The 27,101-nt window shown below is 36.0% G+C and overlaps 1 protein-coding gene across 4 annotated transcripts in view; it reads right to left on the bottom strand.

Moving 5' to 3' along the window:
- Nucleotides 1–27,101, bottom strand: part of LOC138912337 (techylectin-5B-like) — a 346,886-nt gene that overhangs the window by 176,827 nt on the left and 142,958 nt on the right. For 3 of the 4 annotated variants that reach the window (XM_070212977.1, XM_070212980.1, XM_070212978.1), the window contains 2 exons: nucleotides 13,900–14,031; nucleotides 13,662–13,849 (listed from right to left, as the gene is read on the bottom strand). In XM_070212977.1, coding sequence (XP_070069078.1) covers nucleotides 13,662–13,849; nucleotides 13,900–14,031 — 320 coding nt within the window. Of the gene's footprint in view, nucleotides 1–13,661; nucleotides 13,850–13,899; nucleotides 14,032–14,566; nucleotides 14,704–27,101 lie in introns of those variants that run through there. The other variant, XM_070212979.1, reaches the window with a different exon arrangement.

Genomic DNA, 27,101 nt, shown 5'->3' with positions numbered 1-27,101 from the left:
CTAGAAGATTGGTATTTTGCATGCAGATTTTAGGAGTTCCTACGCAGCGCAAGTTTGTTTCAAACGGGTGCCACGCCCCCTCTAACGCCCACAATCGCTTATATACGATTTTAAAAATTTTAATATTTTGGAAAAGTAAAAATGCAGTTTTATTGTGTTTATCAATACCTATCGAAATGTAGAAGAAATTTTTCAAATCGGACCATTCGTTAAAAAGTTATGCGTGATCAACGTTTTCTATCTCTATCTCCATCTCCCTCGCACTCCCTTTACCTGAGTAACGGGTATCTGATAGTCGGGGCACCCAACTATAACGTTCTCTCTTGTTTTTTATCAAATACTAGGTTTTTATACCCTTGCAGAGAATTTTATTTTTTGATCAGCATCAATAGCCGAGTTCATCTAGCCATGTCCGTCTGTTAGTCTGTCCGTTTCTATGCGAACTAGTCCCTCAGTTTTAAAGCTATCGCGATGAAACTTTCCCAAAAGTCTTCTTTCTATTGCAGGTAGTACATATGTCGGAACGAGCCGGATCGGACCACTATATCTTATGGCTCCCATGAGAATAATCAAAAAAATAATAGAACAAGAAAGGAAGCTACCTTCGGCCAGCCGAAGCTTATATACCCTTGTAGATAAAGTAATGCTCACTCGGTGCAGTTCCAGGGATTCTAGATTCAGCGTTTCTTTTTTAATTTTGTTTTTAAGTAGTCAAGAATCAAAACGCCTACTTCCTACAAAGTTACAATGAATTTTCTTATATTTGTTTGAATATTCCTATGGGAGCCTTAAGATATAGTGGTCCGATACGGCTTGCTCCGACATTTGTACGACCTGCAATAGAAAGAAGACTTTCGGGAAAGTTTCACCGCGATGGCTTTAAAACTAAAATACTAGTTCGCATAGAAACGGACAGACGGACAGACGGACATGGCTAGATAGACTCGGCTATTGGTGCTGATCAAGAATATATATACTTTATGTGGTCGGAAACGTCTCCTTCACTGCGTTGCAAACATCTGACTGAAATTATAATACCCTCTACAAGGCTATAAAAACTATTGTAACTTTGTATAAAGTAGGCGTTTTGATTTTTGACAATGTAAAAACAACATTTTAAGTAGGCATATCTGCAAGGGTCTATAAACTTCGGCTGGCCGAAGTTAACTTCCTTTCTTGTTTTCTTTTGAAAATGCGGAGGGTCAAACGTAGTTTTTAAGATATGGTTTCTTTTGCAATATTGCTTAGAATTCTTTCTAGATTGCATTCCCCCCCTACGATTTAAAACTCTTTTGGCCCATACAAATCGACCCAGTCTAAGGTACATACATACATTTGTACCTACATAAATATGTATGTGTAGAGTTCTACAATAACTTCACCTTATAACTCGCATTATATTTATTTTTCAGAGTGAAAAATTACAGATGAATCGCTAAAATACCTGCAGTTGCATCACCCAATTAATTTGTTTGGCGAAGCTGTAATTTTGTTTTAAAACCTTCTAAAATAAGTATATCAAAAAGAACAAGAAAGAACGCTATAGTCAGATGGGTGTCCCGACTATCTAATTCCCGTCACTCTGCTAAAGTGAGTGGGAGGAAAATGGATACATAGAGATTTGATTGCGCATAACTTTGTAATGAATGGTCCGATTTGAAAAATGTCTTTTACATTTCCATAGGTATAAATATACACAACAAAATTGCATTTATACTTCTCGGAAATTTTTAAAGGTGTGGGCGCCAGGCACATTTTAAAATCGTTAGTGGGCGATTGTGGGCGTTAGAGGGGGCGTGGCACTGAAAGAAACTTGCGCTGCGTAGGAAGCCCAAGAATATGTGTGGGAAATCTCAACCTTCTAGCTTTTGTAGTTTCCGAGATCTCAGCGTTCATACAGACGGACAGACAGATTGGCTATATCGACTCAGCTAGTGACCCTGATCAAGAATATATATACTTCTAGCTTTTACATACTTTTGCACGAATACAATATACCCTTTTACTCTACGAGTAACGGGTATAAAAGTTATACCGAAAACTAGATTTTCTTCTTCTTCCCAAAACGAAAACTTTTGTCCGTTTGTTTGTATGTATGGATCCAATCGTTGTTGTAGAATCCTGTAATAATTTTTATGGTGTTAAGCAAGTCAATATAAAAAACGTTTTCAATACCTCGTTGAAAAGGTAATTTAATATGCTAACCACGCTGCCTTTGTTAAAATTGGCTAAATAAGATAATTTCAAATTTATAACCAAAATTAATTTTTTGAAATCCTTTTTTTGCTTATTTCTCTAAAACGGCTCTAACGATTTCTTTTTATACCCTTGCAGAGGGTATTATAATTTCAGTCAGATGTTTGCAACGCAGTGAAGGAGACGTTTCCGACCCCATAAAGTACATATATTCTTGATCAGCACCAATAGCCGAGTCTATCTAGCCATGTCCGTGTGTCCGTCTGTCCGTTTCTATGCGAACTAGTCTCTCAGTTTTAAAGTTATCGCGATGAAACTTTCCCAAAAGTCTTCTTTCTATTGCAGGTAGTACATATGTCGGAGCGAGCCGGATCGGACCACTATATCTTAAGGCTCCCATAGGAATATTCAAACAAATATAAGAAAATTCAATTTAACTTTGTAGGAAGTAGGCGTTTTGATTTTTGACAACTTAAAAACAAAATTTAAAAAATAGATACGCTAAATCTGGAATCCCTGGAACCGCACTGAGTGAGCATTAAACTATAGGTATTTACTCTATCTGCAAGGGTATATAAGCTTCAGCTGGCCGAAGGTAGCTTCCTGTCTTGTTAAAATTGAAACTAAATAGCCCTTGAGATTACTTAACTTTTAATATATAAGACTTTTTAATTTATAACCGTTTCAGTTTAGTATGGAAAACATTTCATGCTTAATTGAAAGGCTTAAAACCAATTAGAATAGAAACAAATTCTTATTAGACATTTTTAAGGTATAAGTAAAACATAAAAGTTTGCATCGACTAACAATTTTACGTAATAAACTAACTATAAGATGCCTTTTTTTCGATGTGCATAACAGAATGTTTATTGGCGAGTGTTATGTAAAACTTAATTCACTTTCACCCATGGTAAAAAATTAACAAAAGCAGCGAATAAAAAAAAGACTGATTACAAAAATTGAGCAGTGTTGCAGTCTATGCGTCTAAGTCTGAAATGAGTTTCCCACAAGCGTGCCGACCAAGTATCCAATTGTCTGATGGGTGCAATCTCTTTAGTCTTCTTCTGTTCATAGGTCTGGAAAGTGTGAAAGTAAGTTTGTGTTTGTGTTTGTGTGGGAGATGAGGTTTGGTCTGAAGCGAATGGCAAAATTGATGGTAGTGATAAATAACAATCAGGATTCATTTTGAGATCTCGAAAAACAGTAGTGTTTCTTTTATAGTATGGGGCGTTTATCATATGTCTTAAAATTTTGGACTGGCAGGATTCAACTCTTTTTATAGAAGTGTTACAGGCAGTGCCCCAGATATGTATACCCCAATGTAGACTAGGCATCAAGGTTGGTTTGAAGAGCCGGGTTTTCGCCGTGATCGACAGTATCGAAGTAGCCATCTTATTTTCACCGTTTTTTGCCTTACAATGTGCTGCTTCCAGGTAAGCCACCTGTCCAGAGTAAGCCCAAGGTAATTAACCGTGTCCGAGTGCTTTATTCGAGTCCCGGGTAAGGTTAGGCGATATGTGTTCAGCCTGTTTAATGAAAAGGTGGCATGCTGAGATTTGGCAGGATTAACTGTGATGTTCCACATCAAGCCTCAAACTCATTTAGCATGTTCTGCACCATATCTGTCGCCTCTCTTCGCAGAGCACTTGTCGCCAGAAATGCTATGTCATCTGCATAGGTAGCTGTTAAAACATTTCGCCTCTGGGCGACGGAAGGTCCGAGGTGAATATTGTATACAAGACAGGACCCAGCACACTTCCTTGAGGGACTCCAGCATGAATAGGCCTTGAGGCAGACTTGGATCCTCGAACATCCACCTGGAAGGTTCTATCAATTAGAAATGAGCGAAAGAGATCAAAGTATGTCGGGGGAAGAATGGGTTTCAGCTTATAGAGCAAGCCACAGTGACAGACTCGATCGAAGGCTTGCGTGACATCTAGGAATACTGCGCAACAATACTTTTTCGCAGGGACCGAAAATAACTGTTATTGAAAATTTTTCTTACCAAAAAAATCATGCACTTAGAAGAGTCCAAAATTTTTTTTAAATACACCATTATTTTTGTTAGCCATTGTAGTTTACAAATCCGTAATGATTTTTATTTATTTGATTTTTATAATAAAAGTCATAAATAACTATTATTTGTTGATTTTTATGTATAACAGTTATTTCTTTGACATTTAAAGGAAAATTAAATAATTAAAAAAAACATGCTAACTGTGTTTTATATAACTTACTAAAAATCTTTAAAAAAAGCCAACCGTGCATATTGTATACCTATATTTTTTTAAAATTTGTTTTACCCAAAAAATCGCCATAAATCAAGTTTGACTTTTATTTTTGATCACGACGAATAACGGTTATTTGTCAACTTTTATTATAGAACTCAAAAAATAACAGTTATTCTTTGAGTTTTACTTTACGAATCCGAAAATAACTGTTAAAATGTGATTTTTAACATAAAACTCATAACAGTTAGGGTCCCTGCTTTTTCGGCTCGGATGCTTTAAGCAGGGATCGCAAGTAAGAGTTACTTTTTTAAAAAAATTGACAAATAAGTTTTATTTTTCAATTTCTATTATAAAAGTTGACAAATAAGTCTTATGCTTCAATTTTTATTATAAAAGTTGACAAATAACTCTTATGCTTCAATTTTTATTATAAAAATCAACAAATAAGAGTTATTTGACAACTTTTATAATAAAATAAAGATTGAATTGAAATAACTCTTAAACTGTGGGGTACATTGGTTTAAAATTTAAATATATATAATCTACGCTTTAATACCTTTCTGTTGATATGCCATATGTCCCCAAAATATTTTTTATGATGTAACAAATATTATTATTATTTACCGTAATGTACCGTACAGTTCAAGAGTTATGTCAATTCAATCTTTATTTTCAATTTTTATTATAAAAGTTGACAAATAACTCTTATTTGTTGATTTTTATAATAAAAATTGAAGCATAAGAGTTATTTGTCAACTTTTATAATAAAAATTGAAAAATAAAACTTATTTGTCAATTTTTTTAAAAAAGTAACTCTTACTTGCGATCCCTGGCTTTAAGGATAGGGTTGACCAGCAGCGTTATGCAGACTCCTGAAACCAAACTGATGATTTGGAATTGCATCCTGAACTAAACACTAAAAATCGCTAAGATTCGCTCAAAAATCTTAGAAAAGGTTGGCGATAGGCTTATAGGCCGAAAAGAATCTGCACAGCGGGGAGAGACGCCTTTCTTGGGGATCAGAACAACATTCGCATGCTTCCACTGCTCCGAATAATATGAAAGAACGATCATAGCTTTAAAGATACGCGTAAGGAACGAAATAGCTGCTACTGGCAAAGCTTTAGCCATTTTTCCGTCAATGTTGTCATGGCCAGGGCCTTTGTTCGTCTTCAGTCGCTTTATTTGTTCTTTAACTTCTTATGCATCAATAGATGAAATTTAAGAAGCTGGACCAGAGGGAACATCATCAAAAGCTTCTGTTATAGCAGTCTCTTCATCTGTGACCAAATCAAAAGGCTTAAATCTTTCTTCCAAAGAATCAGCGAATTCCTTAGCTATTTCATCATCTTTATTTGCCCCGGTACCGTCCGATTGAAGCAAGGGAAACTTCTGGAGAGGCTGCCGTTTGAGCCCGCGAGTGCATTTCCACAGTTCGAAGCCTCGATCAGCATCCGGATCGATAGCACTAAGTTGCCGGACGAAAAATTCGGACTTAGCATCATAAAGTGCTTTTCTTAAGGGGGGGTGGGGTCTTTGGCACCAAAAAATCGACTAACTTTGCAATTTTTTCTATAAAAACTGGTTGGATGGATTTAATTTAAACCTTTTGTACATTATTAAGTGTCCTTTAAGTAACATCCACTAATTTTTATAGCCGATACTATCGGTTAATATATCGGTGGCAAAGCGATTGCTGGAACACTATTAAAAAAAGGCGTTTAGCGGTGTTCACTGTACCTCCGCTAAAAATGATCGGATTTTCATTCTGTTTTGTAAAATATGAGAAAACCCCTATCCAAAATTTTAGGCTTTTTTTGGCCTAAAAATGTGTGCTAAAAAAGGTACCAAAGGACTTGCTGTTATAAGCTTCTCTGAGATTTTCAGAGTATTTATTAAATACTATTTAATATTCATTATTTTTTGAAATTTCTAACTTCGCCTACTGCGCATAACGAACTGCACGGCATGTATATTATACAGATCACCTTATAATATTTAAATACAATTTTTCTTAAAATAGTGCCTCAATTAATTTATTAAATCATAAGAAGCAATACAATTATTATTTGGTTGGGAACACCATAAATATTAAACAGATATATTTAGTTTTAAAGGGTGTTAAGCTGTCAAATTTATTTAGGTAAAATGCATTAATTTTAAGGCCCACGATGATCTAAAAAGTATACCAAAAAATCTAATTTTTAGGGAGTACATGACCTAAAAAGGAACTTTCACTCATTGAAAATATTTTAGGATATGCATGACCTAAAATGTTGTCTATCATTTTTCTGGGTGTATGTTTTTGTGAGTCCAAAATCCTGGCACTTATAATACCTAACAACATCATCTTGGCGTTGAGGAGGGACGATAGTAATTGACTGATTATTTGGCGACGACTCTACCTCAACAAAGAAAATACTGGGTCTACTGGGTCCACATTCCTTTCTATGTTCAATTTAACTTCCAGTAGTGAATTGGCAGGTGGATTTTTACCCATTGGTTTTGTTATTGTAAAATGTTTTCTATCGCCTTTGTATCGCCCAAAAGTGTATCAGAAGTTACTTCTTCGCGATCGTAACCCTTTTTAGGTACACCCAAAAAATTATTTTTTCTTAAATGTAGAAAAATAAAAATTTTCTGGGCTTAAAAAAAGTATTCTATAAAGAGGAAAAATTTTCTAATCTTCAGAAAAAATTTTCTAATCTTCAAAAAAATTCTGAATTGAACGAGTTTTTTTAGGAAACATTTTCTGAAATACAGAAAAATCCATTTTTTTCTAAATTATAAGGTTTATTTTTCTAATCTTCCTTTCTTTTTTTGAGGGTTAAAATCGCCATTGATTTTAGAAAAAAAAGACTGAACTTTTCTAAAACTAAAAAAAAATTGCCATCAAAATTATAAATATTTCTACATAATAGAAATATTGTTTTTCTAATAACAGAAAATTTTTTTGAAAATTTTCCTAACATTTAGAAAAAAATGTGTGATATTAAGAAATATTTTTCTAGAAAATAAAAAATTTAACCGTATTTGATCGATTTCCCTTCTTATACACTTTTTAGAAATTTTTTTTTGCCTAAGAAAAAATCGCTATTAATCGAAGAAAATTTCCGGGATTGGTAGCCTAGGGGTGTAACGCGTGCGTGCGTGCATATATTATTCAAGCTTGCGGCTGCAAGAGTGAGTTCAAACCCACGTCGAGACGAAAAACTCGTGGTGTCTTTTTGTTTTTTTTTAACACTAATAGTTACATATTAATAAAAAAAATGTATTGCATTTTTTTAGCTCATGAATAGTTATATTTTGATAAAAATGATGTTTAAGTTTTTCAAATTTGAAACATTCAATTACTGTTACTATTGAACCATAATAAATATATAAATATTAATATTAATCAATAAATATTTAAAAGTAAAATTAAATGATCAACTAAAAGGAATAACCAGAAGAAAGCCAGATCAATTTGAGTAAAAATAGGAGAACAAAATGTGAATAGACTTTGTACAGCGCCTCACGTGATGCTTCCGTGGCGTAGCTAGTAGAGTGCTTGACTGCAAACTGTGAGGCGCGAGCGGTTAGCGGTTCGAATCCCGCGTGCGGCGACCAAGATGTTTTTCTCAAAATAGTAAGTTATTGGGTTTTAATTTGTAACACTCATTTCAGTTATTATTACAGTTCCAATTTGAAACCGCCCAAGTGCTCAATTAAAGGAAATTCATATAAGGTGTCAAACAAGAACGAAAAAAAAGAGCAACACAAAAGGCCGTGGCGTCACAGAAACAACCGGGTATAATTCCGAAGCCCGAAAATAGATTTTTGTATTTTCTAAATTTGAGAATTTTTTTTTGTTATTTAAAAAATATTTGTCCATATTTAAAAAAAAACGTATTTCTATTTTTTAGAATACCTTTATTACTAAATTCTAAGAAATAATAATTTTACTTTCTAACAAAATATTTCTAAATTGCAGTATATTTTTTTTGATTTTTAGAAAAAACGTCTTTGATTTTAAAAACCTACTTTCTTTAATTTAGACAAAATCGCCAGTAAAGCAAATTCATAGGCGATTTTCTAAAACCAAGGGCGATTTCAGTCGATTTTTTTTTGGGTGTAGCCAAATGTGTCCTGTCGTCTTTCTATCGTCCAGAAGTGACTAAGAAGTGACTTCTTCGCGATATATGTATTTTTTGTTTTGTAAAATGTGTTCTGTCGTGTTTCTATCATCCAGAAGTTACTAAGAAGTGACTTCTGGACGATAGGCGATAGAAATATCGCCTCTTTGCTTGCTGGGACTTAGGCATGTAAATATGTATGCATGTACGCGGCTCACCCGATCTGAACCCCGATTTTCAACCCTTTCATATGAATCACTGCCAAAAATTGAGCACCAAGCGCTCAATCACTATTGAATTTGTATGTAAAATAGAAAGGGAAAGCACTATTCCTGCTCTTCAGTATTCGTGTTGTTGGTTTCTTCTAACACGTTGCGCTGTTGTTGCTTGATGCAAAGATGCTAAACTAAAATCGTTGTCTTTACTAGTAGGTCTAGCGATTACAAAAATTTTATTTTAACACTTTGTTAAGAATTGATGAGGCAATATGAGGATAATTTTTTCATTCGGAAACCGCGTGTATTCCGGCGTACAGAATTTTTTAAATTTAAAAATTTCTTATAAATTACTTAACTTAAAAATTTAACATTTAAAAAAATATTTTTCTGAAAGATATTAAGATGTCCCACAAAGTTGCATACGAAATATTTAAATATCTAAAACGAGTCTCAAGTGCTGCATAACTTAAAAATTGGAGCTTAAAAAGAAAAATATTTTTTTAAAATAAACGGTAATACTTAAAAAAAAAACCGATCCTTATATTTCAATCCTCTATCGAAAAAAAATGTTTCGATAGATTCTGAGATTTACCCAGAATTACCCAGGGGTCTTCGGTACGTTCTTAGCTTCCGGAGATTTGGTGAGCTACCCTTTCGCGCATGGAGATTTTTGTACGCATCTCCGCATCCTCTCCGGAGGCTCTGTAGGCTCCACCTGGCCATTGGAATCTGAATTTGGAAAATATATAGGGGAGAGTGTAGCATGCACCTGCTTTTGTTGTAATCCAAACGACTACAACAACACATCTGGGTTTCAGAAGATAGAGTTTTGTGCACTATACTTCGCTCTATGGTTCGCTCGTCGGATATGTCGGGGTTCGTTTCTATCTCTTCTTTCCCTAAGCACGCTTGCATAATAATATAAGTGCACATTCGGAAACTATACTACTGGTGGACTAAACAAAAATAATGTGGGTCTGTAAATATTGTTATGTAGAACAGGCCGTTTCGTATGTGAATTAGATGTTGTTTTCACATTCTCCCTATACCCTCCCGACCATGGCAACACTGGAGACTATTTGTATTGCCCCAAGCAATTCCCCTTTCCGACTACTGGTTGTGATACATTTGTGGCACGATGTACTTATGACAGACTACATTTTATTTAATCTTCCATGTTTAAATGAAATGAAATTCTATTCCAAGATTTCACAAAATGGTACTTCATTATTAATCAGTTGAACAATCCTTAGTTCTTCTAAAAGCACATTGTTACTGGTTTTAAATTTTACTTTTACTTCCTAGCTACTTTTCACTGGGCCCACTGATCTAGCTGTATTTGAGGGAGGTACTTAAATATTATTTTTATGGTTCTTACATTCTAAATGAATTATAATTACTTAAATCATACTAAGGTGTTCGGATCAATTATCCGTATTGTGTCTTCATCGACGTTCTAGGCTTAGACAAAAGATCAACTTAAGCGTGGCTAATGGCCGGTTTGCCTAAGGCGGTAGTATGTAAATTTTAAACTAGGTGGTATTTATGCGTTTATTTAGAACTTATCCTGATCCTCATTCATTGGGTCCAACCCGTCAAAAGGGTGAAAATCTCCAGGGGGTGCCGATTTAGAAAAAAACTCTCTCCTGGGTATGAATCGCACGTGGATATGTCGAAAGCGCAACCGAGGGGCGCACTAGGCTGTACCGGAACTCGGACCGATCTGCAGCAGGCAGTGATGACTTCCACGTGGTCGCTATATAAGCCCCACCGTGCTCAGGAATTATCTGGCTAGTATACTTCGCTTGATTTATTTCTCCCAATAAACACAGTGCTAGTGAGCGGAACGACCTGTACCATAAAAGAATTGTTACCACTAATTAGCTTCTAATCACTTTAGGGGGAGTTACCTGTACTTTGGCAGGTCTTGCTCCAAGCAATGGAGTCTAACCTCGTGGTTCGCAGGTTATGTAACACCGGCTAGTGGTAACTGTTAAAATTCACCACCGAACGCAGGCGTCAGCAGCGCGTTAGCAGCGCGAAGCTTGCTTGTCGGCTGGCCGATAACTTTCCTAAACTCACGCAAATTATTACTGTTTCACAGAAACTTAGTTTTGGTTATTACCTGGATCGTACAGATCTCCGTTTATGCAAAATCAAAAGACTCGGCCAGATTAGTCGTCGACTGAGATGTTTGGTTTTTCTGGGAACGATGATTTAAGCTCGTTCGATGCACTAATAGGTAATGTTCACGATTCACTGTACTTATGTCGCTGAGAATAAGCGGACTGTACCATCGAAATCTAATTTCAATAAACGCACGTCTGCAACGTTCGAGAGAAAATTTGGCTATGACCAGATCATTCGATTCGCCATGAGGTTTCGGCGTAGCAGAATCCTAACGGGACTTTGCCGAAATTCGGTCACCGCAGCTTGGGAGTGTGTATGTATGCAAGCTGGAATCGTCGTGCGTGTGAGCAGTGCGATCTCGAATGTTCCGAACTTTGCTGCCTTTTGCCTGCGTTTTCTGATGAGCGACAAAGAGGACAGGGCGAGGAGAGGAAGATAAAAGAAATTATTCTCTTAAGAAAAAACACTGCTTGCTGAAAGGCGGGATACTACAAGAGGTCTGTAGGTTGGTACACCTTTTGTTATACCCTTGCAGAGGGTATTATAATTTCAGTCAGATGTTTGCAACGCAGTGAAGGAGACGTTTCCGACCACATAAAGTATATATATTCTTGATCAGCATCAATAGCCGAGTCGGAAACGTCTCCTTCACTGCGTTGCAAACTTTTGACTGAAGATATAATACCCTCTGCAAGGGTATACAAATGTTGTTTATCTAAAAACAAATATTTAAAACACAAATTACTTTATGTATTCTAGTTGAAGGAATGCGAAGAAAATGGTTTTTATGCCTGTAACTATATCAAATAAAAACACCTCTTAACGAGGTAAAAAACTAGTGACGATCGCACCTTCAACATACAAAAGTTCTGATATCAACATTTGTGACAAAAAATTATTACACTCGTCATTAAATACACTTTCTAATATTTTCTCATTCGGCCCGCCCTAGCATACTATTTTAGCCTTTTTACCTTCATAGGCATTTTCTATTGCAGCGTGCCGAATGAGAAAATCTTAGAAAGTGTATTTAATGACGAGTGTAATAATTTTTCGTCACAAATGTTGATATCAGAACTTTTGTATGTTGAAGGTGCAATCGTCACTAGTTTTTTACCTCGTTAAGAGGTGTTTTTATTTGATATCAGAAGTTTTTGTTTGTTTATATTTGCTCTCATAGGAGCTAGTATATACATTTAAATTTAAATTGGTCAATTGGCGTTTAAGTATTTCAAAATACCTTTTAAACGAGGTATAGCACATGTCTGTAGCTTCAGTAGTGTATAACTTACAAACTAACGAAATTTAGCTATTTCTAGCTTTTTTTCCGCTAAAGCAGCGGGTTTTTCCAAAAGTCGTAAAACAAAAGTTTCCTATTTGGAACTCCTTAAAACAATTGAAATGATTCTATGAGCCTAAAATACAGTTTGGATACCCACGCACAAAATTAAACACTCAGGAACCGTTAGTTGTTCTGAACTGGCAAAAGTGGCTATTTTCGTTTCTGAATAACTTTTAAACGCGATTTTTTACATAAACATGATGCATACCAAAATTTAAGGAATCTCAAGGGCTATACAGTTTAAAGTTGTAAGGAAAATCGTTAGAGCCGTTTTTGAAAAAATTAAAAAAAAGCTAAAAAGAAAAGTTTAAACAAATTTTCTTTTGTTCATATCTTTTTAACTATTACATTTACACAAATTGCATTTAGCAGGCGTTTATAGCATTTAAAAATACCTTTCAAACGAGATGCAGCACAAGTCTGTAGCTTTAGTAGTATAGAAGTTACGGCTTTCCGAATTTTAGCTATTTATAGCTCTTTTACCGCTAAACTAGCGGGTTTTTCCATAAGTGGTAGAACAAAAGTTTTTTATATCGATGTGATGAACGTCATATCAAATTTTCAGAACTTAAAAAACATATTTTGGACAAACTGACTAACAGAATTAAATTTTCATTTTGGGAAGAAGAAGAAAATCTTATTTTGGCTTTTGAACGGAGAGTCGGATTTTGACAAATGACCCCCCATTTGACGGGTATTTTCAAAAGGAATACAACTAAAACATTGCGAGGGGGCTTTTATCCCCACCGGCCCCAACAGCTCCAAAATTCGAAATTTTCACTTTTTCACTTTCACTGCTCTCTTTCCCAATCCAATTGGTTTTCTTAAAGTCTTGGTATGCAATCCTTTAAGTTTTCGCAATACCTTTCGATTGGTGTATTACTCATTACGATCGGACTATCACAGCAGATTTTCAATTTTGCGGCTATATAATAGTAGTCGCCTTCGCACACTCTCCTGGTACGCTTCGTCGCTACATGGACTGCCGTCCATAGTGTTACTGAGTTTTGTGATCGCCTTATGTCATATGAAGTTCAAAAGTTCTTGGGTTATATATATATATAATAACTCATACGCTAAATAATACATGTTGTCTTAAGTCAAAAATGTAATATTTAAAAATTTTTAAATGTTATGTGTTAAATGTTTGAAAAAAAACCATTTCTTGAAACAAAATTGAGGTAGTCTTTGAAAAAAATTCAAGAAAAAAAAAATATTCTAGATTTTAAGGAAATTTTTCGATTAATTTTTTATGAGTGTATGATTGTGATCTTCACGTTCTTTTTATGAAACGACTGAATAAACGTTAGGAAGTAGAACTATAAGTTATAATATTATAATACAAAATTGTTTAATACATTTCGGAAACATTTTGTAAAGACTTTTTGGTAATTCAGTAATAGATAGTTTAGAAAATATGTATCCTTACCGTTTGTTTCCTTCGAAATCCTCTAGTTCTACTCGTAAAGAATATTCCTCGTTATTTGTCAGCATATATATGTTCTCATTACCAAGCCAAAAGTCTTTGCTTGGTTCACCAAATCCATTTTTGTAATCTGACCAATCTCTATTAAAGTTTTCCCGTGGGTCTCCGAAATCGTCTCGCCTTTGAATGACCTATATTTAACGAAATTTAATACTTATTTCACCTTCTAACAAGTACTTACCGTCCAACCTCCATCGGATGTTTCTTGGTCACAGTACACCTTTAGAAACCAATATGTTGTGCCCCGAATTTGTAAATAAAAAACTCCAGATTGTTTCATTCCAGCATTTAAAATGTCTACACAGGAAAATCCCTTTAATGAAATTATAAACATTTATAAGATATGAAATAATACATATTTTTAATATATAACCTTAATAATTATTAATTATAATTATATTCAGTGTATGATCAAAATTATATACTCACAATATATTCCTAGAGTAAGGCCCTACACTCATAAAAATTAATTTCTAAATTTTAGAAATCTCGACATTGAAATTGCCTACCTTTGAAAATAGAAAGAAAATTTCTTAATTTAATAAGAATAATATAGAATATATAATATAAGAAAGTGGCCATTGACTTCCTTTGACTACCGAATATTTATGACAAAAAAAACGAAGTCGGACAAAGGACCTACTGGGCCCGACTACTACCCGGCTACCGACTTCTCTGATCACCCAAGCGTCAGTTGTGAAAAAAAATTCGTAAGTGATGGACGTGATTTTCAAGCGGATAAGAGGTGAAGCCTTATTCCAAATATTCAAAGGTATGTGTTTGTGCAGAAAGTGCTGACTGCTTGGCGGGTCTTGACTTTGTAGAATATGCTGATCAGTAATTATTACCAGCCGTGGGTGCAACTGGGCGCCTGGTTCTGTTACCAATTTGGATACTCCATGATACAATTCAATTTGAGGGACGACTAACATACATCTGGACATCATCAGCATATGAATGGATACTTAATGTCGACAACACAGACGGAAGATCATTTATATAGAGGGTGAATAATAGTGGTCCAAGAACCGAGCCCTGGCGTACACCACGCTTCAGATACGCAAACGAAGAACAAATAATTGACGATACAAGATATTGGCGACGGTTTTTAAGATACGAACACATAAGTTTGACGACAGTATTATAAAAGAAATATAAGTTTTTGAGTTTTGATCACAGGATTTCATGATTCACTGTGTCGAACGCTTTGCTGTAGTCCAGCAACAGTAGGAAGGTGACGTAACAGTTGTCGGTCTGTTGACAAATATCTTCATTTATTTTTAAGATGGCTAAGGTGCATCTACGATTTTTCCTAAATCCAGATTGATGGACATTAAGGAGGCTATTGATTTATTATTTATTTATTTATTTGTGATGCGACAATTTTTTCAAATGTCTTCGAAAGATATGGAAGAATAGATATCGGGCGGTATTTTTGCTTGCTTTGGGTATTGTGATAATTTTGGCGGTTTTCCAGCAATCTGGGAACGTGGACGTGGTAAGGGCCGTGTTAAATGTGTGCGTAAGGTAGGGGATAAGTTTGGGAAATAGTGTTTTTATATATTTATTTATTTAAAATAACAGTTATTGTAAATTTTTCATACAAAAAAAATCACGCACTTAGAAAGGTCCAAAATTTTTTTTAAATACACCACTATTATTATTAGTCATTTTAGTTTACAAATCCATAATGATTTTTATTTTATGATTTTTATAATAAAACTCAAAAAATAACTGTTATTTGTTGATTTTTATGTATAACAGTTATTCCCTTGACATGTTTAAAAAAATGAAATAATTAAAAAAAAAACATGCCTACCGTGTTTTATATAATTTACTAAAAATTTGTTAAGAAAGGCAACCGCGCATATTTTATAACTATATTTTTTTTTAATTTATTTTACCCACAAAATCGCCATAAATCAAGTTTGAGTTTTATTTTTGATCACGACGAATAACTGTTATTTGTCAACTTTTATTATAAAACTCAAAAAATAACAGTTATTCTTTGAGTTTTACTTTACAAATCAGAAAATAACTGTTAAAGTGTGATTTTTAAAATAAAACTTATAACAGTTACGGTCCCTGATTTAAGATGAATATCGTCAGGCTCAACTGCGTTAGAGTTAACTTTAAGAATATTATCTAAGACATCACATTAGTCAACACATATAAATCTAAACTTAGTATCACAGATGTTTTCAGGTACTGAATTCAGGTACGTGTTGGTTGTGACCTCTGGAACTTGGCAGTCTGCTAATTATACCCGTTACTCGTAGAGTAAAAGGGTATATTAGATTCGTGCAAAAGTATGTAACAGGTAGAAGGAAGCGTTTCTGACCCTATAATTATATACAGGGGTGGTCAAAAGTATTTTCACAAATGTAAATGTTAACTGTACTTATATTTTGATCTAATAATATAAACTTTTGGCACCTATAGAAAGAGCACTTCAATTCCGTTTAAATGACACAAAAATGTTCTTAACCCATTAAGGGCCGGTTTCTCGAGTCCCTGTCAAAGTCCCTGATAGCTATCTGTTCGAAAAACTTAAATACCAGATAAACTGTTCGTAAAAGCAAATCCGCTTTCTCGACTACTTCAATTTATCTGAACGAGAAACAATTACAGAGTGCTGTTAACGCACAGAATTGTGCTGTGAAGCGCAAAAAATGGCGTGCTTCGATTATTTCATCAGCTGTTTGGGTATAATTCAAAGGAAAAGTCAGCTGTGATTTCGTTTCTTCTTCATAGTTGGCTTTGGGAAATCAGCTGTCATTCTATCGAGCCGAAAACGCTTAACAGGGACTCCGAGTCCCTGTCAAAGTTAGCTCTCACATTGGTGCTCGAGAAAGCCAAAATGCCTTAACAGGGACTTTATCTGTTCGAGAAATGTTAGCCGGCACTCGAGAAACCGGCCCTAAGACCCCTTTGAAAAGTGAGCAAATTTTGCGAAAGTCAAATTTTCAACTTTTTTCCAGGGGCTTAAAACAAAAACGTTTTGATGCAAATTTGTTCCCCAATCAAAATTATTAATAACTGCAAAAAAAAAGATTTCAAAATATTTTTCCTTGCATTTTTTATGATTTTTTGAATGGAGACATCTCAGTAAAATTTTGTATGAAAAGGAAGAAAAAGCGGCTAAAATAGCTATTTTCAAAAAATCATAAAAAATACAAGGAAAAATATTTTGAAATTTTTTGTTTTGCAGTTATTATTAATTTTGATTGGGGAAGAACTTTGCATCAAAATATTTTTGTTTAAAGCCCCAGGGAAAAAGTTAAAAATTTTATTTTCAAAAAAAATTGTCTAATTTGCGCACTTTTCAAAGGGGTCTTAATGGGTTAAGAACATTTTTGTGTCATTTAAACGGAATTGAAGTGCTCTTTCCATAGGTGCCAAAATGTTTATATTATAAGTTCAAAATATGAGTACAGTTAACATTCAAATTTGAGAAAATACTTTTGACTAGGGTTGTATATTCTTTATCAGGATCACTAGCCGAGTCGATCTAGCCATGTCGGTCTGTCCGTCTGTCTGTCTGTATGAACGCTGAGATCTCGGAAACTATAAAAGCTAGAAGATTGACATTTTGCATGCAGAATCTAGGAGTTCCTACGCAGCGCAAGGTGCCACGCCCTCTCTAACGCCCACAATCGCTTATATACGATTTTTAAAATTTCAATATTTCGGAAAAGTAAAAATGCTGTTTTGTGGTGGTTATCAAAACCTTTCGAAATGTAGAAGAACTTTTTTAAATCGGACCATTCGTTAAAAAAAGTTTTTATCTCCATCTCAGTCCCACTCCCTTTAGCTGAGTAATTGGTATCTGATAGTCGGGGCACCCGACTATAGCGTTCTCTCTTGTTTTAGGTATGCTTGCCCTGCGTAGGAGGCCCAAGAATATGTGTGGACAATTTAAACCTTCTAGCTTTTGTAGTTTCCGAGATTTCAGCGTTCATACAGACGGACATGGCTAGATCGACTCGGCTAGTGACTCTGATCAAGAATATATATACTTTATGGGGTCGGAAACGCTTCTTTCTAGCTGTTACATACTTTTTCACGAATACAATATACACTTTTACTCTACGAGTAACGGGTATAAAGACGACCCCAAAAATTCTATTTGTTATACCCTTGCAGAGGGTATTATAATTTCAGTCAGATCATCATGTAGGCATGTAGGGTACGTCCAGTCCAGGTTGGCATTAGACCTAGTACGATCCGCAATTTGGGCCGCACTATGCCCAGAGTCTGCACATTTAGCGTGCGCATTGTTTTCACATAACCAGCAACTAACAATCGGCTGCCGAGAAGTGATTTTGCCAATAAATTGGCAACCAACAACACTGCAGGCGGACATTGTTTACAAGTTAAAGTAAGATAAAAATGTAGAATGTAGAAAAATGTAAACAGAGAGCTTAAGATGAGTGCCAACAAACAGCTGTGTGGCTATAAGAACACAGAGGAAAGAAAAGAGCGCAATAAGACCAATTCAGCAAAGAACCGTTAAATCGAAAATGAGAGCCGGTGACTGAAGTTGGGAGGTGTAGCAGAGCAAGCGGTGTGAGAGAGCGCCAAAACGACAATGTAGCTCTGCTGAGGACGTTAAATATGTTTACCTCTCTGTCTCTCTTAGGCGATAGAATGAGATAGCTAGATAGAGACTGACACAAATAACGTCCTCAAAAGAGGGCAGCCCTTGCGACGAGATCACCTTGTATAGTTCCACCATGAGTTGGGTCACCTAATCCTGAGAAGCTCATGGGGAAAAGAAGGGACAGGCCAAATAGGTAAGTACGAGCTGCAACCTCCCCCGCCAAAAACCAAGACTCGCGACCTTTTTTACAGGCAACACCGAGGACAACTACAGTTTTCGGGTCTGAATCCGGACAAATTTACAAAGGAACACGGGAAGTATTCAGATTAATATTGACAATGGTACATATATAATTAACTATTATAATTCTTAGCCACTTCTGGGCTGGATAAAGGGGCGTTATTATACCCCAGACGAGGGCTATTCCGAGGAACGGTGATGGCTTATAAATTGGCGTGGCTGTTCACCGCCGCGCAAATTGACGCCGGATGATCCCGACGGCGAGTGGGACTGATATCCCGGAACGGACTCACCGGGGATGGTTTTCCTGGCATTGGCGGCGTACGAGAAAGGCAGGGTAGGCTGGTCCAAGTACGTCTAGCTGAGTCAAACGGCTTCAGGGACATCGACACATCAGGCTCTCGGATCCGGGTTAAGGTGCGTATGGGTTGTAGGAGAATTTCCAAAATCAACGTCCAAAATAAATCTTCGGGGGCCCTTGGTGTTGGGACCCCGTTTGCCTTCTTTCTGTTTTCTTGCACAAACTCTGATTTAAGTAACTCCCGCTGCGTGTGCCTCATTCGACAATATGGCTATCCCAATATCTGCCTATCATCATTCTCATCCCGCCATATTCTCTTGTCTCTCCCGGAATTGGGTCATTGGACATATTCAAGGCCATGGACGATAATCCCTGAGCGAACCGGGATTAAGCCAAATGGCCAGATCGTCCGCCAGATTCCCCACAGGGGGGCGCCACCGAAACCATCGCCCTATCGTCCTTACATATCGATAGAATTTATCCCACAATCGACTCCAACTGCAACAAAGTGATTACTTATATCACTCACAATGAATGGGATACAAAATATAACTTTTAACTACTTATGCTAATGCGGTTATTCCACAACGTTGTTCGGCTCATTTATTAGAGCATTTTGTTCACAGCCTATACGATTTTACATAGGTGCGAGCAAGACATACAAATGTCAGCTCCAATGAGCAATTAATGAGCAAAATCGTAAAAACAGATAGGCACTTCTGGTATTTTTATACCCTTGCAGAGGGTATTATAATTTCAGTCAAAAGTTTGCAACGAAGTGAAGGAGACATTTCCGACCACATAAAGTATATAATAAAATGTTTGCACCATAAGTTTAATATAAAAAAAACTTTATTTAATTTAAATTTAAACTGGTTACAATATTTTTTTATTTGGAAGAACACTGACTGTCTTTAGACAAGTCTCAAACTGAACTCGCTTCTTAACTTAAACTTCTTTGATGATCATACCTCGGTTCTGAGCTTTAGAGCTTTCTATGAGTGGAGTTAGCTTTAATTGAGTGAGTTTTAAAATTGCCCTATGGATTGTTGATTGATAATGCACCGGCGACTCAATCCGATAGTTTAGTCTAAATCTTTTGGGGATTCTTTCTCATGGTAATTTTCCATTGTGGGTCCGAAAAGTGTGGGAACGAACTGATAACGTAATTTGATTCGTTCTTGATGTTTAGTCTAAAGCCTGGGTACATTTGCAATTAGATATTGGCTGGTGGCGTACTAAGGTTATTTGAAGGGTCCCTGCAAGCAAATGGACGATATTTCTATCGCCTATCGTCCAGAAGTCACTTCTTAGTAACTTCTGGAAGATAGAAACATGACAGATCACATTTACAAAAACAAAATATACATCTATCGCGAAGAAGTCACTTCTTGGTCACTTCTGGACGATTAAAATACGATAGAACACATTTTACAAAAACAAAAAGGGTCACGATCGTGGAGAAGTAACTTCTAAGACACTTCTACGCGATAAAAAGACGATAGAACACATTCTACAAAAACAAAAAGGGTTCAAATCGCGAGGAAGTAACTTCTGAGGCACTTCTGGACGATAGAATGGCGATAGAACACATTTGACTACCTAAAAAGGGTTCAAATCGCGAAGAAGTAACTTCTGAGGCACTTCTGGACGATAGAATGGCGATAGATCACATTTGACTACCTAAAAAGGCTTGCGATCGCGAAGAAGTAACTTCTGAGACACTTTTGGGCGATGAAAAGGCGATAGAACACATTCTACAAAAACAAACCAATGGGAAAAAAACATCTTCCAATTCACTTCTGGAAGTTAAATTGAAGATAGAAAGGAATTTGGTTTTATTTTTTGAAATGTTTGGGGTGCAGTCCGCTCTTGGCTCTCTCTTTATACCTGAAAACTACCCTTTTTTCTCTTTGACCTACGCACTTTGTATTTTGAATTCGAGCGTCAGTGCGTTTCGAGATTTCTTTGTGATCAGTGCGATTTATTCTGAATTTCTGTGTTTGTGATGAAATGCGGAGTGAACCCGTTATTTTTTAAATATTACATACCGGTGGAATATAAATAAAATACAATATTTATTTACATCAAAAATTAAAGTGATTGGAGAAATTGAGATTTAAGCGTGTACAAGGCTGTCGTGCGAAAGCAAAAGGAATTACTTGGCGTGAAACTCTGGGCAAACCGAAAACTTAACTGTACTCCACTTATTTAATTATAAAAGGTAAATACCTCCTCCGATTTTTATATGGCACAATATTAATTATTTGTTTGTTGTTTTAAGCATTTTCATAGACGGAACACGGAACTGGAATTAAATAAAATAATACAACACCATTTCCTACAAGCTTATGGACCGTGCTTACATGCCGCAATGCTTTTGTAACTATATATTTCAATAAATGTGTTGAAAGAATAAACATGAAGAATGAGCACAAAAAACATATTTTCCAATTGGGAAAGGGTCTTCTAGGTATCGTCTACAAGTGTCTTCTGAGTAACTTCCAGAAGTGACTTCGGCGACACTTCTACAAGTGACTTGCACGATATCGCATTCGGATCGCCGAAGTCACCCCCGTCGGGAAGAAATGTTCCACTTCTGGAAGTGACTTCCGCGATATCGCATTTGGATCGACGAAGTCACCCCCGTCGGGAAGAAATGTTCCACTACGGCGGCACTTCTAGGAGTCACTCAGAAGTGACTTCGGGAAGTGTCGCCGTAGTGGAACAGTTCTTCCCGACGGGGGTGACTTCGGCGATCCGAATGCGATATCGCTGACGATCGTTTTCATCTTCTAGACGTCACTAAATAGTGACTTCCGCGATAGAAAATGCTTGCAGGGTATGGACATGTGCATAGACCCTGCAAGCAAACGGGCGATATTTCTATCGCCTATCGTCCAGAAGTCACTTCTTAGTAACTTCTGGAAGATAGAAACATGACAGAACACATTTTACAAAAACAAAATATACATCTATCGCGAAGAAGTCACTTCTTGGTCACTTCTGGACGATTAAAATACGATAGAACACATTTTACAAAAACAAAAAGGGTCACGATCGTGGAGAAGTAACTTCTAAGACACTTCAAGGCGATAGAAAGACGATAGAACACATTTTACAAAAACAACAAGAAAGGAAGCTAGCTTCGGCCAGCCGAAGCTTATATACCCTTGCAGATAAAGCAAACATAGTTTAATGCTCACTTTGTGCAGTTCCAGGAATTCCAAATTCAGCGTGCCTGTTATTTAAATTTTGTTTTTAAGTTGTCAAAAATCAAATCAAATCGGCGACACTTCTACAAGTGACTTGCACGATATCGCATTCGGATCGCCGAAGTCACCCCCGTCGGGAAGAACTGTTCCACTACGGCGGCATTTCTAGAAGTGTCGCCTAAGAACTAAGAGTCACTCAGAAGTGACTTCGGGAAGTGTCGCCGTAGTGGAACAGTTCTTCCCGGCGGGGGTGACTTCGGCGATCCGAATGCGATATCGCGGAAGTCACTTCCAGAAGTGACTTAGGCGACACTTCTAGAAGTCACTTCCAGAAGTGACTTCGGCGACGCTTCTAGAAGTGCCGCCGTAGTGGAACATTTTTTCCCGACGGGGGTGACTTCGGCGATCCGAATGCGATATCGCGGAAGTTACTTCCAGAAGTGACTTAGGCGACACTTCTAGAAGTGCCGCCGTCGTGGAACAGTTCTTCCCGACGGGGTGACTTCGGCGATCCGAATGCGATATCGTGCAAGTCACTTGTAGAAGTGTCGCCGAAGTCACTTCTGGAAGTTACTCAGAAGACACTTGTAGAAGATACCTAGAAGACCCTTTCCCAATTGGAAAATATGTTTTTTGTGCTCATTCTTTATGTTTATTCTTTCAACACATTTATTGAAATATATAGTTACAAAAGCATTGCGGCATGTAAGCACGGTCCATAAGCTTGTAGGAAATGGCGCTGTATTATTTTATTTAAGTCCAGCTCCGTGTTCCGTCTATGAAAATGCTTAAAACAACAAAAAAATAATTAATATTGTGCCATATAAAAATCGGAGGAGCTATTTACCTTTTATAATTAAATAAGTGGAGTATAGTTAAGTTTTCTGTTTGCCCAGAGTTTCACGCCAAGTAATTCCTTTTTCTTTCGCATGACAGCCTTGTACAAGCTTAAATCTCGATTTCTGCAATCACTTTAATTTTTGATGTAAATGAATATTGTATTTTATTTATATTCCACCGGTATGTAATATTTAAAAAATATCGGGTTCACCGCATTTCATCACAAACACAGAAATTTAGAATAAATCGCACTGATCACAAAGAAATCAGAAATTCAAAATACAAAGTGCGTAGGTCAAAGAGAAAAAAGGGTAGTTTTCAGGTATAAAGAGAGAGCCAAGAGCGGACTGTACCCCAAAGACTTCAAAAAAATAAAACCAAATTCCTTTCTATCTTCTAGGGGAGAGTGGGGGAATTTCGTCAGCATTTTTTCAAAGCTATTTTTTGTCCATCTTGAGACACGTTATCATATTTCTATATTTATTGTTGAATGCGGTTAGCACCAAGCTTTAAAATGTGACATTCCCCTATTTTTTTAATTAGCTTGGTGATTTATAAAAAAATAAAATGTAAAACCAATATACTGGGGCAATCTCACCACACAGGGGGGTAAAATCACCACACCACCGGGGAAATTTCGTCACCTGAAAAATGTAGGGAGTTTAACGCCTGAAAATATGCTACACAGATCAAGCGTACCATTTTTGTTGACGTCCTATATTTGTTGCTGCTTCTGGTAGTCTGTTCGTTAGCCAGCTCGTCAAATATAAAAATATGTATTTAAAATAGGTGCGAAATTTCCCCAGACCGTACTTTTTTTAGAAATAATTATTTTTCTTGCGAAATTAGGCGCGAAGTTAAAAATCACTGACGCAGAAATGCACATTATAGCACTGTGTATTATATAAAAAATCGTGTATCTTATTCCTTTTGAATTGTGGCATACAGAAAAAATTTCGTCGAGCACTAAATGTAGCTTTTGAACTGTTAAAACACATTTAATATTATAGCTTAATTATCTTGGCCTTCTGTGCAAAACAAATGCATTGGTTGTGTCTGGCCGTCTTGAAGGACTAAAACAAAAAAATTATATATTTTTACGACTTATGGATTCCGAGATATTGCAGGTGACGAAATTGCCCCTGTGACGAAATTCCCCCACTCTCCCCTATTTAACTTCCAGAAGTTAATTGGAATATGTTTTTTTCCCATTGGTTTTGTTTTTGTAAAATGTGTTCTATCGCCTTTTCATCGCCCAAAAGTGTCTCAGAAGTTACTTCTTCGCGATCGCAAGCCTTTTTAGGTAGTCAAATGTGATCTATCGCCATTCTATCGTCCAGAAGTTCCTCAGAAGTTACTTCTTCGCGATTTGAACCCTTTTTAGGTAGTCAAATGTGTTCTATCGCCATTCTATCGCCCAGAAGTGCCTCAGAAGTTACTTCCTCGCGATTTGAACCCTTTTTATACCCTTGTAGAGGGTATTATAATTTCAGTCAGATGTTTGCAACGCAGTGAAGGAGACGTGTCCGACCACATAAAGTATATATATTCTTGATCAGCACCAATAGCCGAGCCCATCTAGCCATGTCCGTCTGTCCGTCTGTCCGTTTCTATGCGAACTAGTCTCTCAGTTTTAAAGCTATCGCGATGAAACTTTCCCGAAAGTCTTCTTTCTATTGCAGGTAGTACATATGTCGGAGCGAGCCGGATCGGACCACTATATCTTAAGGCTCCCATAGGAATATTCAAACAAATATAAGAAAATTCATTGTAACTTTGTGAGAAGTAGGCGTTTTGATTCTTGACTACTTAAAAACAAAATTTAAATAATTAGAGACGCTGAATCTGGAATCCCTGGAACTGCATTGAGTAAGCATTCTTTAATCTACAAGGGTATATAAGCTTCAGCTGGCCGAAGGTAGCTTCCCTTCTTGTTGTTTTTGTAAAATGTGTTCTATCGTCTTTTTATCGCCTAGAAGTGGCTTAGAAGTTACTTCTCCACGATCGTGACCCTTTTTGTTTTTGTAAAATGTGTTCTATCGAATTTTAATCGTCCAGAAGTGACCAAGAAGTGACTTCTTCGCGATAGATGTATATTTTGTTTTTGTAAAATGTGTTCTGTCGTGTTTCTATCTTCCAGAAGTTACTAAGAAGTGACTTCTGGACGATAGGCGATAGAAATATCGCCTGTTTGCTTGCAGGGTATGTATGCATGTAAATATCTATGCGTGTACGCGGCTCACCCGATCTGAAACCCGATTTTCAACCCTTTCATATATTGCTCCTCTCTCTCGCCCGCTTGACCAACGCGTCGCGACGTTTCTCTTTTCTCCTTCTTAAAATTGTCATGATCTGCCCTGCTTACATTCGGTCTCCCTTCGCGCAAAGGACTGTATGTAAATATATATGTATGTATGTACGTGTCTCTCCCGTGACTCTCTGTCTCTGAAATTCTGATTTTCAACCATTCATTTTCTACTTGTCTTCCTCCTCTCTCTCGGTCGTCTGACCAACGTGTTTGTATTTTGGCTATTATTAACATTACATTATTTTAAAAAAGTTGTTTATCCAAAAACAAAACATTGATATCCCAATAATGGGGAAATGCGAAGAAAATGGATCGACCTAAGGTGAAGTTGAAGTTGAAGTATTTAGTTCAACAGACCTTGGGTAATAATAATGTTTTCTTGAGTCAAAAATGTGTTATTTAAAAATGTTTAAATGTTAAATGTTTTAAATGTAAATAAATATAACATACAAAAGAAAAAACCAAGTTACATTTTATTACATTTTACATTTTACATTTTACATTTTACATTTACATGTACATTTACATTACATTTTTTTAGTTTCAGTGTTAATATAAAACTTGCTTTCAAGAAATATTATTTCTCAAATCAAGAAATAAAATTTCTTGAAAGGAAATTTGAACAAGAAAGAATTTTTCTTGTTTAAAAGGTGCCTTTCTAAAAAACCCTTTCTTGAAACAAGAAATTTAATTTCTTGAAACAAGAAAGAAAGCACCTTAGAAACAAGAATCGCCTTTCTTCTTTCAAGAAATATTTTTTCTTCTTTTAATGGTGTGTTTCTAAAGACCATTTCTTGTGTTAAGAAATTTAATTTCTTGTTTCAATAATATTTTTTCTTGTTTTAAAGGTGCCTTTCAAAAAAACCATTTCTTGAAACAAAGGCGAGGTCACCTTTGGCAAAAATTCAAAAAAAAATTTTGTGGATTTAACGGAAATCTTCGATTTTTTTTTATGAGTGTATTAAACATACAATACAAACAAAACATGAAGACCCAGTATATACCCTGCAGGAAAAATGCGAACTAGTCTGAAAAACAACTAGTTAAATAACTAATATAAAGCAACCGGAATTTGTCTGAATGCATTTGGACTACACAGGGTCTAGAAAATTTGTGCTAGTCGAAAAAATGATTAAAACAAATCTAGTAAAAAATAAACTTGTCTCGGACTAGTACCTTTCTGACAAAAAAAACCTTAAAAATATTTAACTGAAAGAACAAATACATGTTAGGGTCTAGTTAAAAGGCAACTGGAATTTAACTAGTTGCAAATGAAACACATATGATCCAAAAATATAGCCTAGAGTGTAAATGTCTTGGGAAATTTAACAATAAACAAATCAAACACTCGAGGTCCTCGGTTCAATCCCCAGTCTCTGTACATTTTTTTTTGTTTTTTGTTTGCTAGGTGATGCTTTAGTTTTATTTTAAACTTTGTTTAATCTGTCCGAGGCAATATATATGTGAAAAATCACTGTTTATGAATTATGTCACACTAAAATTCATAAACCTTGTTAGGGCATTACAAAATGTGATGCGTGTATGGGTCAATCAGTTAGTGTGCCTACAAATCCAAAGGTCCCGGGTTCAAGTCCTAGAGAGGGCGACTTGCCTCAAAAAAAGTAAGTTTGTTTTAATTCCATTTAATTATCATTTACTGTATTTGATTACATAATAATTATCATAAATTCTCTAAGGACCGCGCCTATTGATTGGATACTAAATTAGGAGAGCGTCAAGTTAGGCATCGTCAAGTACTAGTGAAATTAAATCACTGGATGGCTTAGAGATTATTTTTAACTTTTTCGTGAAAATATTTTTTTGAGTGTAGTTTAACAGCTGTAACTATAAATTGGATAACAGTCACTAGTGCAAA

This window comes from Drosophila takahashii, chromosome 2R, assembly GCF_030179915.1.
Source record: "Drosophila takahashii strain IR98-3 E-12201 chromosome 2R, DtakHiC1v2, whole genome shotgun sequence".
Lineage (NCBI taxonomy): Eukaryota > Metazoa > Arthropoda > Insecta > Diptera > Drosophilidae > Drosophila > Drosophila takahashii.
The sequence above is the reverse complement of the archived record's forward strand: the minus strand, read 5'-3'. Positions and strand labels throughout refer to the sequence as shown.